This window comes from Fulmarus glacialis, unplaced genomic scaffold, assembly GCF_000690835.1.
Source record: "Fulmarus glacialis isolate BGI_N327 unplaced genomic scaffold, ASM69083v1 scaffold47437, whole genome shotgun sequence".
NCBI lineage: Eukaryota > Metazoa > Chordata > Aves > Procellariiformes > Procellariidae > Fulmarus > Fulmarus glacialis.
This window is the reverse complement of record NW_009225965.1, coordinates 1-15,390: the sequence shown is the minus strand read 5'-3', so window position 1 is coordinate 15,390 and position 15,390 is coordinate 1. Positions and strand designations below refer to the sequence as shown.

General features: G+C 36.4%; 1 protein-coding gene across 1 annotated transcript; it reads left to right on the top strand.

The window, feature by feature from the left end:
- The first annotated feature begins 2,012 nt into the window (after nucleotides 1-2,012).
- On the top strand, nucleotides 2,013-8,411 carry STRADB (STE20-related kinase adaptor beta). Its single transcript, XM_009582650.1, has 11 exons — nucleotides 2,013-2,024; nucleotides 2,370-2,450; nucleotides 2,856-2,955; nucleotides 3,607-3,728; nucleotides 4,219-4,327; nucleotides 4,846-4,969; nucleotides 5,528-5,699; nucleotides 6,112-6,216; nucleotides 6,443-6,672; nucleotides 7,248-7,290; nucleotides 7,774-8,411. The coding sequence occupies exons 1-11, from the start codon at nucleotides 2,013-2,015 to the stop codon at nucleotides 7,924-7,926; spliced, it is 1,251 nt and encodes a 416-aa protein (XP_009580945.1). The 3' UTR covers nucleotides 7,927-8,411.
- The last annotated feature ends 6,979 nt before the right edge of the window (nucleotides 8,412-15,390 follow it).

The window sequence follows — 15,390 nt, the reverse complement described above, 5'->3', positions numbered from 1 at the left end:
AGGCGAGGTACGAGTTTGACGGAGCAAGTGAGGAGCTCTGCTGGGAGAGCCTCCGGGGCGTCGTTTTCTCACGTTCCGTTACTTCTGTCACGGACGGATCTCTTAACTCGAGGTACGCGATCGAGAGCTGCCTCAGTCACTCCAAACACTGAAGCGGGAGCTGCAGCCCAGCGTCAGCAGAACCAGAGTAACGTCCGTTCGCGGTACCCGGGCCTTGGGGTCCAGAGCCCCCGGCTCACAGGCACGGTTTTCTGTTTTTCTTCCCCCCCCGCATTGCTCGCTGCATCTGAAGCTTTGGCCAAGCTATGATGAATGTGTCAGTTCAGCTGTGCGATACTGGCACTATCTGCAGTATAAAAAAAAAAAAAGCCTGCGATACAGAAAGAAGAATGTGGAAACAGGGAAAAGGTTTATGTAGGGACATGATCCAAAACCATATTGAAAATGGAAGCAATGTTAAACTACATGAGAAAAACAAAAATAAAAATTTTAGAAATGTAATGTTATTTGAACAAACATGGATCATGGATGTTTCTGTTGGCTGGCTATACCCCTTTGAAAAATTCTACAATGATTTGACTTCAGTGTATTATAGTTACTAAGACTTTATTCTTCAGCTTAGCTTTTGTGGTTTCATATTCTGAGCAACAGAATAAATTATCTTGAAAAATGGAATGAGGTATCTTCTTTCCAGGTAGGAGAAGGATGCTGTAGCCATTACAGTGCTGGCCAGTATCTTGAAGCACCTGCATTTTTTTTTCCCTACTCTGCCACAGACTTCCGCAGTGAAGTTGGGTAAGTCAAGCTCTGATCCTCTGAAGGCGCCAAACACCTACTAAGGATCTCCTTTTGTCTCCATTTTTCATCTTTCATAAGGAATTACAGTATTTCTTTACTTCAAGCAGATTTTCAGGGTAAAAATATTAAGGATTAGGAGTGGCTTGGATATTTGGCAGTGGAAGGGGTGGTGGGACCTTGTTAGCTTTTCAATAGTATTGCCTTGATTAAATAGCATACATAATTTAAATGCAGGATATAATCAAGCTTTGCTCCTTGATAAACAAAATGATCAGTTTCTCATGTACTACTTTTTTTCAATTTAGCTTCAGTGTTACCTTTTTAAAGTTAACTTTCAAGCAATAATTACATATTAACGTGGAACAACCTCCTGTAGCTGACTTTATGTCAGCCACCAAGTAGAATTCATCATGGTAGAAGATTTGCTTGTAGCTAAAGTAAATTAGCTAGTCCCACTCTACACTTCAGAAGCTTTGATATGCCTATTAGACATAGTCATCTCTCCTCACTGCCTAAGCTTTCAAAGCATCAGACAGAAAGTAAGTCTGCTGGAGGACTTTCAGAGTGGCTACTCTGATCTGTGAGGGAGTTTGAATGCTGGTTCTGTAGCCTAAGTAAAGTGAAAGTTACCCGAGTTGGTTCTCCTCCTTTTTTTTTTTAAACTCAGGTCCCTTACAATAGTATTTCCTCTCTCACATGGGAAGTGTAAAGTGCAATTGCTTCTGGCTTGCCTTTTTTTGTGAGCTAGTTCCGCTGCACACAGCCTGAGCTGAGATCTGACTAGCAGAGCTGTGCTCCTTTAAAACAACAGACAATTTTTTTTTCCTACAAACTGCCAGGGAGTCATGAACCTGTTCCTTTTTACTTTCTGCACTTATGCAGTTAACTTGCAATTAAATTGTTTATTCAGAAGTGGTAATAATATCTCTAAACCCATGAATCAAAAAGGAAAACTTGAGTTGGGATGTATATTGCATATCCTCAGTATGGAGTTTGAAATCCATATGCTGCTTAAAGGCTCAATAGAAGCAGGCTTTCCCCGAGCTATAGTTTTGGGGTTTTTTTGTGTGTGTGTTAACTGAGAGGAATGCCTCACGATTGTGATTAAAGAGACTTATATTTATCACAGGTTTATGTACAATCTTACATTGCTACTTAAATTTTTCTAGGATAAATGGGTGTGTATGACTTTTCCCCTGACCTAACACGGTTCCATGTCTTGTTTGGTAAGTTTGTATTTAAAAATCTTTGACAGTTGTACCTTGTTACCCAGTCATACTTTAATGTGAAAAAGTTCTGGTGAAATGCCTTGCTTGAGAGGATTTCCACAGTGCTGAGATGTTTAAATGTTGTTGTATCAACCTTCAGTAAAGGAGACTGTTCAGTATCTCTTCTCTCTAGGTCTGCTATGTGTATGTGCTCTATGCTGTTTCTTAACCTCTTGCTTGACTGACTTGTAGCAGAAAACTTTCTGAACTCCTGCTTATAGGGGCTACTTTTGATGTTTTCCCACCGCCATGTTTAATAAATTGCAGCAACTCCACTAACACTCACTTGTTTCTGTTCTCAAGGACTGTTCCTGTATTCTCCGTACACCAGTTGAATCAATCAGACCAGAAGAGCTATCTCAGAGCAGTGTCCATGAATGTCTGGTAAGAAGAAAATAGAAACATTAACTGGCAAAGTTAAATATGAAGCTAGTACATATTAAAAATAATCTCATTAGGGGGTACTTCTTAAAATATTAACAGCAAAAATAACCAGAGTACTTCGGGGCTTCCACTTTGGAAGAAGACTATAGGTGACTAAGTGTTACTCTTAATCTTGTACCAGTTTAAAAACAAAAAAACCACATACACACCAACAAAAAAAAAACCCAACAGTAGCTCATAAAACTGAGTCTCAGTGTAATAGTAAAAGCACCAGCTTGAATATTCTGACTTGAGTACTTGATCTTAGCATTCTAATTAATTGTATTTGTGTGTTAATTTTAAACATGTAAATGTTTAAAAATTACATAGTAATTTTGGGAACTGTTTGTTTTTCCTCACTGTTAGGCTGATTCTGATCTAGCCTGGATTCCCCCATCTACAGGAAGGAATGAAATGGTATTTTGCTCTTCTAATGTCTCTCACTATGAACTCCAGCTGGAACTAGGTAACATAAGTGTACCTTAAAATATTTCTTGTTCTTGCAGATGCATGCTCTCTACAGGTTATTGCTAACTGCAGTAAATACTAAGTTTGGAAAATGTATTATAAGCTGACTAGAACTATTCTGGTGTCTCCTTAGTTGAGAAAAGTGCAGAACATTGCTCATGTTTCAGTAATCACTTATTTTAAGATAGAAGACAAATCGACAATTACCTGATTTTTTTTCTTCATGTTTGTGCATGTGCATGTCAGTTTTCTAAATCTGTGGTATATAGATAACACAGCATTAAGTAACATCATGTCTTGTTACTTGGCTACCCGAGTTGATTGTCCTAAGGATGCTGCCCTGAGTCCTACTGTGCAGGCACAAGTTTATGTGAATATGCATGCTAAAAGTGTTGTTCACTTAGATGTATAATTTATATTGACAAATGTTTAAACATTTTTAGCTGTTCTAAAAATAGCAGAGCCATGCTCTAACTGATTTGCTGGGTATATTTTGCTGAACCACTTTTGTTGCAAGACATTCTTAAAGAAAAGGTCATGCTGCTATCAATTGCAATTTTAGAACTGTAAAATTATCTCTAAATATGAAGGAAATTATGTGGTGGATTATTGTATTTTCCAATGTTAAGGTAGCCACTTGTGGTTTCAGGAAGGAGGTTCAACAACTTAACTTCAGTCTACCTTGCACGTCATACACCTACAGGCATGCAAGTTGCTGTAAGGATCACAGACCTAGAAAACTGCTCTGAAGAGCATTTGAAAGCCTTACAGGTAAAGCAACAGCATTTCTGCACAAGTCTGATGAAGATAGTGATGAATACATATGAGGTATGAATACATACCTCCGTTACTAAACAGAGGTAGTCTTTGTGTTTGTACTGGGTCACTTCAGTCAAGTTTTTCCTTCACAGGAGTAGAATATGAATACAAGACATATGTAAATTTGAGTTGCTTTCTGAAGAAAACAGTTGACAAGTGTTTTAGAAATACTTCTGTAATTGTACAACTCTTTCTTTGAAACATATTCTGTACTCTGTATTTAACACCAAAACTTCAGACTATGAGCAAACTGGATTTACTTCAGACAAATGCAATTACAGGCAAGTTAGTTACATTTCTACTGCAGGCTATGCACATCACCTGCAACTTTGAATAAATGCACACAGTGAACAGTTCTTTCTACTGATTACTGACTTAGTTAATGCTCTTAGTAAGACTGTTGTCTTGTGTTTAACACATCCACTTTCATTTAATTTCATAGAATGAGGTGGTTTTATCCCACTTTTTCCAGCATCCCAACGTAATGACGCTTTGGACAGTGTTTACAGCTGGCAGTTGGCTTTGGGTCATCTCCCCATTTATGGCCTATGGTAAGAACTGTTAATTGCAATTTTGGAATTGGAGGAAGGGCTGATACAATTTGGACCACATGGTCCATGAGAGGTTTTTCTTTAAGCATCTCCTGTCTTGTAGAAAAAACAAACTTTCCCAAACCTTTTGTTTAGAGAAGTCTTCTGTACATAATCTTCCTCCCCAGTGAAGATTGGTATTTGAACTGCATTAAATCGCCTTTAGTCCTAACACCCACCATGTGAGGAATGATAATTGGGAGATGTACTTGACTTTACACAACTTTGAATTTTGCCAACAGAAAACTTGTCTGGGTTGAATACAGGTTTGGCATAGACTTTCAGTTAACAGAAGCATGATTTGAGTGTGATCTTTGCCTGATGGATGCATCAGTTGCATCCATGTAACTGTTCTTGATGTACTATAGTCCATATAAAGATGAGAATGCTGCTCTTGATGAAGGTGTACAGTGAAGCAAGCATAGACAAGTAATTTAACAAGACTTGTTAGGCTTAACTGGTTTTTTTTTGACTTCTAGGTTCGGCTAGACACTTGCTGAAGACTTACTTTCCTGAAGGAATGAGTGAAGCTTTGATAGGGAACATTCTATTTGGTGCAATCAGAGGATTAAATTACATGCACCAGAATGGCTACATTCACAGGTAGGAGAATGTCAATACATAAGAATCAGATTACAGCATCCAGTTTATTAAGAATTCAGTTTCACTTCAAAACTCATTTTCAGCTTAAGTGTTGTCTCCTTCCTTTTTCTATATACCTTCTTATGTCAAACAGTGCAGAAGCAGCTTTTTTCAATAATACAGCAGAACAAGTTTGTAGAAGCTTAACAAGAACGGTATTCGTACATTATTTAAAGCCAATTGTTACAGGGGTTATACATCTGTCTGACTTTTGTCTCTTTGAAGCGGGAGAACCAGAGTTGTAGAAGGGGCTTCCTTACTTTACACCCTTTGCAGGGGAGGAGGGCCCTTCTCCAATTTCTCTTTCTGGCAGTTTTTTCTTGCTGATCATCTCTCCTCTCTCTTGGTGCTGTATTAAAGAGACAACTCATACTGAGTGAAGAACTTCCAAGAAAATAATCTGCTAAATAGAATGGCACGCTAACATCTCACTATAAATTAATGAAATGTGAAAGCCTTTCTACTCTCGTAGTGCTTTGAGTAATTCTTATAACTAAAATTTACCACTTTATGTTACAGGAATATTAAAGCTAGCCACATTCTGATTTCAGGGGATGGGCTGGTTTCTCTCTCTGGCTTAAACAACCTCTACAGTTTAGTTAACAATGGACAAAAGTCAAAGGTGGTATATGATTTCCCCCAGTTTAGTACATCCGTGCTTCCTTGGCTGAGTCCTGAACTACTGAGACAGGTTAGTATAAATTACACTTCATTTTTCCTATTCGAAGTTACTGGAAGTACTGAACTTCTAACTTAAGTCTGGTTGTAGAAGTGCAATGGAAGCTGTTGAACTGCAACTTTTTAAAAGACATAGATGTACTGAATTTGTAATTCTCCTAAAGAGAACTGGTTTTAAAGCTGTTGGTAAGGTGGTGCTGTACTAAGACTCTTTACCTGACCTTCCTGGAAACTACTGCAGATCCTAAAACTTGTCTTCAGTACAACCATTAGATTTCTGAACAAAGCCTGAGGTTTCACAATTTAATTGCCTCAATCCCATGTAGATTACAGGGTATTAGAATCTTGTCCTGAAACAGACACTTGTATTTTTGTCGGCACTGCTCAATGGCATCAGTGATCCCATAGCTTGCTTTCTCTCACAGGATTTGTCTGGGTATAACATGAAGTCTGACATTTACAGTGTGGGAATTACAGCATGTGAATTAGCCAATGGACATGTTCCTTTTCAAGATATGCCTCGCACTCAGGTATGATGCTAAACTCTATTTCTGCTTCAAAATGCTCTGTGCTTTTGTTTGTTTTACTCAGAGAAACCAATGCTATTACTGCTGAAATGATGGCTGCTTTTTATTATTCCAAATATGCATGCTTCTTTCTAGATCAAATAATCCTTCCATTCCTGGAGTTTCACAGCTTAGCCTGAATAGGTCTGGATAGCTGTTGGACCCTTACACTGCTATTCCTTTCTAATAGATGCTGCTGCAAAAGCTGAAAGGTCCCACATATTGTCCCTGGGATATAAATACCTTTCCCCATGGGGAATCCAGGATGAAGAATTCCCGATCAGGTGTTGATTCTGGAATTGGTGAGAGTATGACACGCACAATGACCAGTGAAAGACTACAAATTCCCTTTTCCAAAACATTTTCACCTGCTTTCCACAACTTGGTAGAACTTTGCTTGCAACAGGACCCTGAGAAAAGGTAACCTTCTGGTGAAAACTAATTTTCTGTCACTCAATCTAAGATGAAGTATCGCTCACAATTTAGGATACAGTAATGAGTTGAATACTGTTAAGGTCAGAATTTCAGACCAGAAGTACTATGCAAAACACTACACTTACCTTTGGTTTTGGAACTTAAGAATTATCTTGTCTGATACAGGAACCATGCTTTTAAAGTCGTTTGACCCCTGCATTTCTTGTAATATGAACGTACTTTGTAACAAGTAAAATTAATTTTTAAACATGCATTTTGTCCAAGAAAAAACCAGAAATCTGAAGTGTATGTTTTCAGTACTACGCCTCTTCTGAATGAGGCATTAAATTCCTTGTAAACAGAAAAGTGAAAATGCCTTTAAAAATAGATTTCTTTAGTAGTGCCTTCACTACAAATGGAGGCATAGAATGTAGGGATTCTGTGCTGCTCTTCTCATGCTTCACATTTGTCCCGTGGATGAAAAATCACAGGGCTTAAACTGATTTGTCAGTCTGGCCCATTTTCCAAAAGCAGTATTTTACCTTCCAAAACATAATTGTATTGTTCATTTTATGATCCAGGCCATCAGCAAGCAGTTTGCTTTCGCATACGTTCTTCAAACAGGTGAGTTTACTATATTTTGTTAAATGATACAGCTATAACCTAACTAAGCCACAAAATATTAGAGTTGGATTACAAAATAATTAAGTTAGCTGGAGCCAAAAAACATACTGTAACAGCATATCTGCTTCAGACTACTTTTTTTTTTTTTTAATAAAATAGTATTGATAGAGTATAGGAAGCATAAGAATAATCCATTTCCCCTTTGATAAAGTTCGTTTAACTTAACTAAAGTTAGCCTAACTAATAAGAATAATGGTTAATATTCTTAATTTAAAGCAGAGCAACTGCATAGCTAATGTAATTAGTCTTGAAAGACTAATTCAACTTACTGTAGAGTAAGGAAAGCTAAACCCCTCATCCTGTTATTTTCAATATTGTAACATGCAAGAACGTGGCGCTCATTTCACAGGCTTTTAATGAAGTCAGATGCAAGGTTATATAGACTTTTATGTGCAGCCATGTTTTAACTTTTCTTCTTTCTAGATAAAAGAACAAACACAGAATTCACTACTCTCTCTATTACCACCTCCTATTCAAAATAACAGATCAGAGTTCTTGGCACTGCCCTCAACAGCAGTTGGTACCGAACTTGGACATGTTACTGCAAATCAAGATGATACAGACTGGGAATTCTGAATAAATGCCAAACAATCATACCTCTCCTGTGCTTCAAAGAAGGAAAATGTGATTTGTATTTGCTGCTTTAGTTTGTATGGTTAAAATACAATTAGACAAGGTATACTTGAAAATGCCATTGAAGTGGCCATATTTCATTAACTACTTCCTCTGTTGGCATCATGAAGTGCAGCGTGCCTCACTTTCTGACCGTAAGGAAAACTGTATATAGAGAATGGCTGAATGCTTATCTCCCTCTTTCAAAATATTTCTTAACAAGAGAGTTCCTGCTGTAATCTCACTCTATACTGTATTTTGAGTTCATATTGCTGCAGTCCACGTGCCTTTCTCAATTCAGGCATGGGTTTTGTCTGTGACCTTAACTTAAACAATCTATTTGTCTTTTCATTATCACCCAAATTATTTTAGTAAGGAGAAATCCTCCACTTCCAAATCTAAATTTGAAACTGCACAAATTATTTGCTTATGCAAATAAATGTTTCTCTTTTCACACATACCAAAAAGCATTTTTCTCACTTGACGTGCTGTCATACTTGCTGAAAAGTTAGCTGTGCATCGTTTTTCATGTAGTTTTAATACTGCGTGTTTCCCAAAGAAGTTAAGCTGCTTGAAAACATGACTCATGCTCTTGCATTTGTCTACATTCATAGTACAAATCTGTGCTTTTGCATCTCCATGTATTGTTGTGTCATTTTAGCAATTAATCTGAGGACTTCTTACTATGCAAAGTAAGTCTCAAGTTATAACAGGTACGGGTTAATTTTTAAGAATCATATTAATCAATCTGAAGTTACTGTACATATTTTTATTTATGCTGTATTCCTGTTCACCACCAGAACCTAATACTGTTTTCTTAAAAAACAGGCAACATGCATTAAGCTTCACTGCCACTGCTGCTGGCAAAGAAGCCTCTCCTGCAAGCCGCAGTTAAATTCCCATGGATAGGTGCAGCCATAACAAGACCCTAATAAACCCCCTACGATCCTAGTGAATTTATCTGTTCTAAGTAAGGCAGATGAAAAACTGCCTTTCTTCTCCCTACAATTCAGTAAATTCTCATCTCTAACATTGAGGCAACTCAAGCTGAACAAAAGCAGCTTCTTTTAAAAAAAGCTGCGTATTCTCATCATGTTTTAGCAAAACTTGTGCCCCAAAGCTACATTAGTAAATTACTAGTAAGTTCTCACTGTAGTAAAAAGGTATAAACAGATATCAAATGGATATATTTTAAATTTTCAACATAAACAACATTCCACATTAAGTCTTCAAGTCTTCCACAGTTGAGCCAGTCTGCAACTAACCTTGAGAATATTACTACTTTACCAGAAGCTTCACTACAAAGCCTTGAGGACCAAATGACCAAAACGCAAGCCTGAGACAGACATAAAATTCTAAACGACCACATTAAAGTATTAACAAAAAAGTCGATTCTACTCATTATGCTGTGAAGAGCTCTCTATATTTCAAAACATAATACATGAAACAAACACCTTTCAATAAACTTACCCTATCTGTCTCCATTTATTTCTGTAATTCTTCTATTTTCACCATAGTCCAGTCATACTAACAGCTTCTTGTTACTGCAGGAAAGAAGTTTCATATTTATGTCAGTCATTAGATAAGAAAATAGTTGTCTAAACTAGAAAATTACTCTGATCATAAAAATACTAATAACTTAATTATGCACTCTTAGAGAAGATACTATTTTTACGTGAACCCCATGTTCTTAATTCTTAACCACAAATTTTAACTGTTTTCAAATCAAATACATTATATAGCATCTACAAGTAACTTTTGACTAACAGTACCCAAGTCAAATAACTGAGAACACACATGAAGTTGTACATATTTTAATTACAGACCTCTGAATAAGCATTAATACTCTTTTTTAAAAAGGCAAACTGCAGAAAATTTCAGGCAGCTTAATGGCTAGTATTTGCAAGCATCTTTTGAAACAACAGTGCTGCGCACTCTCTCTATAAAAATGAACTTGGATACTAATAGCAATATAGTATAGTATATAAATAGTATAAATTGATTTAAACAACTGTGTGTTCCAGTGGAGTTACTTTGCTGCTGCCTCTTTCTGTGGAAAAAATTAAAATTACCTATCTCTAAATACTGGTCCAGCTTCTGTATTGACATAACTTTTAAGAAAATGAAATACAGTTTTGTAAGTTTAAAAAGCTCACAATTTTTACTGTTAGAACTATTGCTTTTCAACAACTATAGTATTTTGAAACAAAAGCAATTAAGAGGTGCTGTGACTTCTAGTAATTCTTAAAATAACCAGAAATGCTTGAAATTAGTCTCTCGATTATGTTTGCTGAAAAGTTTGCTGCAGTTTTGCTCATTAACTGCGATACTTTCTGTTAAGGAGTAATGCAAAATACGAACTACAAGTTAACAAAAAAAAAAAGTATAATCATCCTATTGTTAAGGAGGTTTCAACTACCTGTTACTGAAAAGAAGTTCATGGAAATAACTGTGTTCTACTGAAAATCTGAAGATTTTGCATACAGGTAGTGTTTTCAAAATCTGAGATTCATTATCTGTATTGTAAAGATTCAAGTTGCAGAGACTTTCTCTTCCAAGCTGACATAGCACAACAATTTTTCGCTTCTTTTTGGAGCACTTGTTTACTCACTTTTACTCATACCAATGATGTGTGTTACCAGCATATGAACTAGAACTGAACTTGGACTTGAAATTTTCAAGTATTTTACATTTAGGCTTAATGTGAGGTGTTTTCAAAGGGGCTTATAAAACTTTTATTTTGCGAAATCTCATGGCCACTGAAACATAAATTTATAGCTTGGTTACTTTTGCAATACTTGTGAAAACAACACAAGGTGTGGTGTTTGGTTTTTTTTTTGCTTCCACATTCTTTGTGCTAGCATTTAACACTACATAAAATAATGAAATACCTGTAACAATAGAAAACATGTTAATTAACATTATCCTGACTATACGCTCATGCTGTTGAGTTTCTTACTGTCTTGGTCTGATATCACAGCAGTGTGTGAATGACTGAATGGATCAACACAGGAAGAAGTGTGATTTACTCAGAGTCAACTCGATCTGCTATATGAACTACTCACTTTAGAGTCTCAATGCAATAAATATCCATTGAAGAGATAACAATGTCTTCTACTTGATGCTATTAAGGAACAAAAGTAAATATTAAAAAAAAAATTACTGAGTTTTACCTTGCCTCTCTCTTTTCCCCACCCCCTCCTTCTCCTCAAGTGCTATGAAAGCAGTTTTTAGCCTGGAGGATGGGTGAAATCATGGGAAAGCATTTGAAAAACATTGTTCTGAATGTCTCTGACACAAGGCAGACACCTAAGTAGGTGACTTATGTACCCTGTCTTTAATGCTAGTAAGTAGCTTTGCTAAAGTATATTAGGTTTAATAAACCTCTAAAACAACTAAGCTAGCTGTAATGACCTGTCTTGATGATGGTCATCCCTATCCTGTATGAATGAGAAAAAACTGCTAAAATTCAGAGATACTACACAACACATCCAGTGAGACAGACCTCAAAAGACTATGAATAAGAACCGTACTATGAAATAAAGCTATTTGATGTAACAGACCGGTAAAGACTTAAGGATTTAAAAAAGAAAGCACTGAAAATTTGAGGTGGTCTACTAATAACCAGCTAGCAGAATAACATTTGGTATTTAACACAATTAAATCTATCCAGCAACTTAAGATGAAGAAAAGAATATTAGGTTTAAACAGGTTCCTGTGGAAACCTCCATCATTCCCAAATGAAAACAGCTGATTCCATTCCATAAATTAGTTACATAAATGTATGTTACTTATCCAAAAGTCCCATCAAGTTCCTGAAAAATGCCAAAAAAGCCCATAAGAAATTAGCTGCAATTGACTTTTATTTTTAGGTATGATTACAGAATACGCCATTACTACTGGATTTACCCACAAATCCAGATTCATGGAAACTGTATTTGTCCTATCATGAAATCCACCTGCAATAAAGGAGACCACTAATACAGGCTGAAATCTTGCCTAACAGTCTTAACGGGGCTTTCAAAGTTTAGGTTATGGCAAAACAAATTGACACACTAGTAATAAAGTAGTAAGTAAAGGAATATTACATCAAAAATTCCCAGAAAAGAACTCCGTGAACCTTCAGAGCAGCTGCTTTTGCTCACTGTAGTTATAGTACTGTCGTTAAAGTTGATTAACCATATTAGAAAACATCCACTTGAAAATATTTCCATTTTTTTAAATAATAAGATTTTTTTCCTTTCCCACACTTTCACATTTCTGAAACGCAAGAGATTATTGTGTTAGCAAAAACACATTTTCTATCATGGTCATTTTTTTCTTGCAATGGTCTGGTCTCTTTGCCTAATCCACTAGCTTATCACATTAATCAGTTACAATTCTGATTAAGATTGCACAATGTGCAACACCTTATTTTGTAAATGACCAAAGCCAGAAATGCTTTACAACACCTGTTATCAAATCCAAAGGTCCACTGCAATGTGAAAACACATTTAATGTTGGTTAACAAATTACTTAAAGTAAAAGATGCAATAAAGATATTGTGAGAACGTTATTATTACTAGTACTACTACTACTACTACTTTTTTTTTTTTCATCACCATCTGGGAATATTATCTTCCCATATGAGATTCCATGTGAGAGTTTCCTTGCCCTCTCACTTTTCTTTGGAAGGGCATTCTGGATTCACTTGTCATTTTGGGGTATCACAATTTCCAGTAGTAAGTTTTGGAGAATTTCACAGAATTCACCCTTTTCTTGATTGATTTCCATTTGCTCTGCTTGAATGTTTTGATTCTCAGACTTCAAGCTGGTAGTGTTTCCTGTAACTTTACTAATAGAGGAATCCAATGATGCAACGTAAGAATTTACAGGCTGTATTCTGGAGGTCTCTTTAGCTGACCTACAAATATGGGGAACCAGTATAGGGTCTTGCAGAATACAGTGGCTGACTTATTCTCCTGGAGCTCCTCCTAAATCAAGTAGAGCAGTCTCTGCTGCTTTTGCAAGATCCCATATATGTCCATGTTTGTATCTTCTTTGCTTGCATAATTCTGAAAGTAAGTTAAGCTAATTTGATCCTGGAAAAATTTTTAAAGGATGGCAGCCAACATCAAATAATTACATTTTTTCTTGATTTTATCAATATTCAGACTTCACATTCAGTGACAATGTATGTATGTCCAAACATACTGGCTCTAAAATACTTTATCTAAAACGTATTGCCCTCTATCTGTTCTTCTTAAAATATCTCATAACTTACTAATCAGGTTTATTCTATTAGTAGTAGTAGTAATAAAATGTAACGCACTAACACATAATTAAGGATAGGAAATGCCTTATTAACAGATTTTACAGGATTTCTGTGAAGCCATTAGAATATTTGTAACAGCTTCACACTCACAAGAAGAGGAGTAAGTTAGCACATTTTGTTCAAGGGTCTCAGTCACCACTGCCCATGACTTTAGCAACTCTTTTATCCACTTAATTCAACCTACCTCTGGAATGTAAAGGGAAGACAAACAATTCTAACGTGATAGTTTAGAGCAGAAAGCAAACAGTGTCATATGGGATGAAAATCACAGGGAAAATCTACAGGAGCATCAACTAACCAATTTGTCCTGAACAAGACTGATACCTCATCCCTTCAAAAGTGTAATCTATGATGTTTACAATGAGGAGGGGGAAAAAAGGCTGATTGCAACAGCCATGCAGAAGCAATATTTGAATCAAGAAAAAATTGCAAACTATGGTTAGCAGCCACATCTAAGCAGCAGTAACAGTTACGAGACAAAAAACTGAAAGAAGCACTCACAATTCAAGTGACATGGTGTAGTCCAAAAACCTTAGGCATGTTTTCAGACAAGTTCATCTTTGCTAGTGGAATTTCCCGATACGCATAATAAGAATACTGTAAGCAGAAAGCAAGGAACAGACGGACTGCTGGCAGGATGCACAGGTTTTCCTCTGTTTTGTCAAAATTTACTCCACATGACATATGGAAATCGAGAGTATCAATGCTGACTTTATCTACTACAGTTTAGTAAAAAAGTTTGTTTCTTCTACATTCTGATATCAGTTACCTTTCTAGTTCTCATACATTCGATGTGGTCAATTAAAAGAAAAATATTCTTACAGGCAGATTTCCTTTTGGCCGTGTGAAATCTGGAAAGCCACTTGTAGATGAGTTTTCTTTAAATGCTTTCATGGTTTGAGGTAGCTGTTGTTCTGCAGTAGCTGATGGAGCCATCACAGACTTATTGAATGATTTATTTGGCTTGCTGTTGTGCTCTTTTTCCTGCTCTGCTTTCTGCATGAAGTTTTCCTTAATATGGGAGAACACAGATGATTTTGAATCCTTGGACCCCACAGCATGTAATTTTGAAAGAGCTGGTTCAGAATACTTTCCATGTTTTTTCTTCACATCATCACTAGATTTCCTCAAACTAGTTTGTTTTTCCTTCTTAAATTGTGTACTTGTTAATATTTAACCCAGATGTTGGTGGTACAACATGGCACGTTTCTCAGGAGCCTTACTACATCGCTTGTCTTTCGACTTCCAGCCAGGATTTCTTGACAACTTTCTTTTTCCTCATGCTCAGCTTGTAAAAAGACACATTTTGGGCAATTTTCTGGAAAGGAGAGCCATGGCCTACAAGGGTATTCTGCTTGAATAATAGCATCACGAAGAATTTACTGTTCCAGATATTTCTTCTTGCTCTTTTATCATGAGACTTTTAACAATTCCAAAATCTTTTCTTGATTGTGCTATTTCTTTTTTTGCCCTTTCTTTTTTCAAAAGTGGTTGTTGGTTGTTTGGGGGTTTGTTTGGGCTTTTTGTGGGTTTTGGTTTGTTTTTTTAAAATTTTTTTTTGTTGGGGTGGAGTTTTTGGTTGTTTGGTTTTTCCCCAAAAGTACACTAAACTGTTTGTTTTTCACTGTGTAGGTTAACTACTACATCTATCAGTGGGTGTGGAAATTTATCCACAAGATCTTGCTTTTTTTTTCCTTGTCTCTGTATCATTATCTGTCTGAGGCCTGCCTGTATCAATCTGAAAAGCCATGCTCTCTTACCTTTTATTGAATACAGTACAGGAAATCAGTACAGTAGACTGCCTTAGCTAGGGAGGACTCTAACGCTTTTTAAGTTTGAATTAAAGATTACATAAATTTAAAATACAGAATTAAAGCAAATAGTTTTGTTTGTGTGTAGGAACATCCGGGAATTTTTTCTTTTTGACTGGGCTTCCTGTTTCGATTGCAGCTATGCATTGGCTGCCACTAGCAAATAAAGGGGGATAGAAGAGGCAGAGGAATCCAGCTCTGTTCCCATTAAGAAATAAGTCTTTTCATCCCCAGATGAGGCAGGGATGGAAACTAGTCTATTAAGCAGGCAGGCTTCCCTCCTTGCTTCCATTCCACAGGCAC

Excerpts from the sequence above, each read along its gene's own strand:
- STRADB (XM_009582650.1), top strand. Across the intron at positions 4,328-4,845 it reads CTCCCCATTTATGGCCTATG|GTTCGGCTAGACACTTGCTG; the intron begins GTAAGAACTGTT and ends TTTGACTTCTAG. Across the intron at positions 4,970-5,527 it reads CAGAATGGCTACATTCACAG|GAATATTAAAGCTAGCCACA; the intron begins GTAGGAGAATGT and ends TTTATGTTACAG.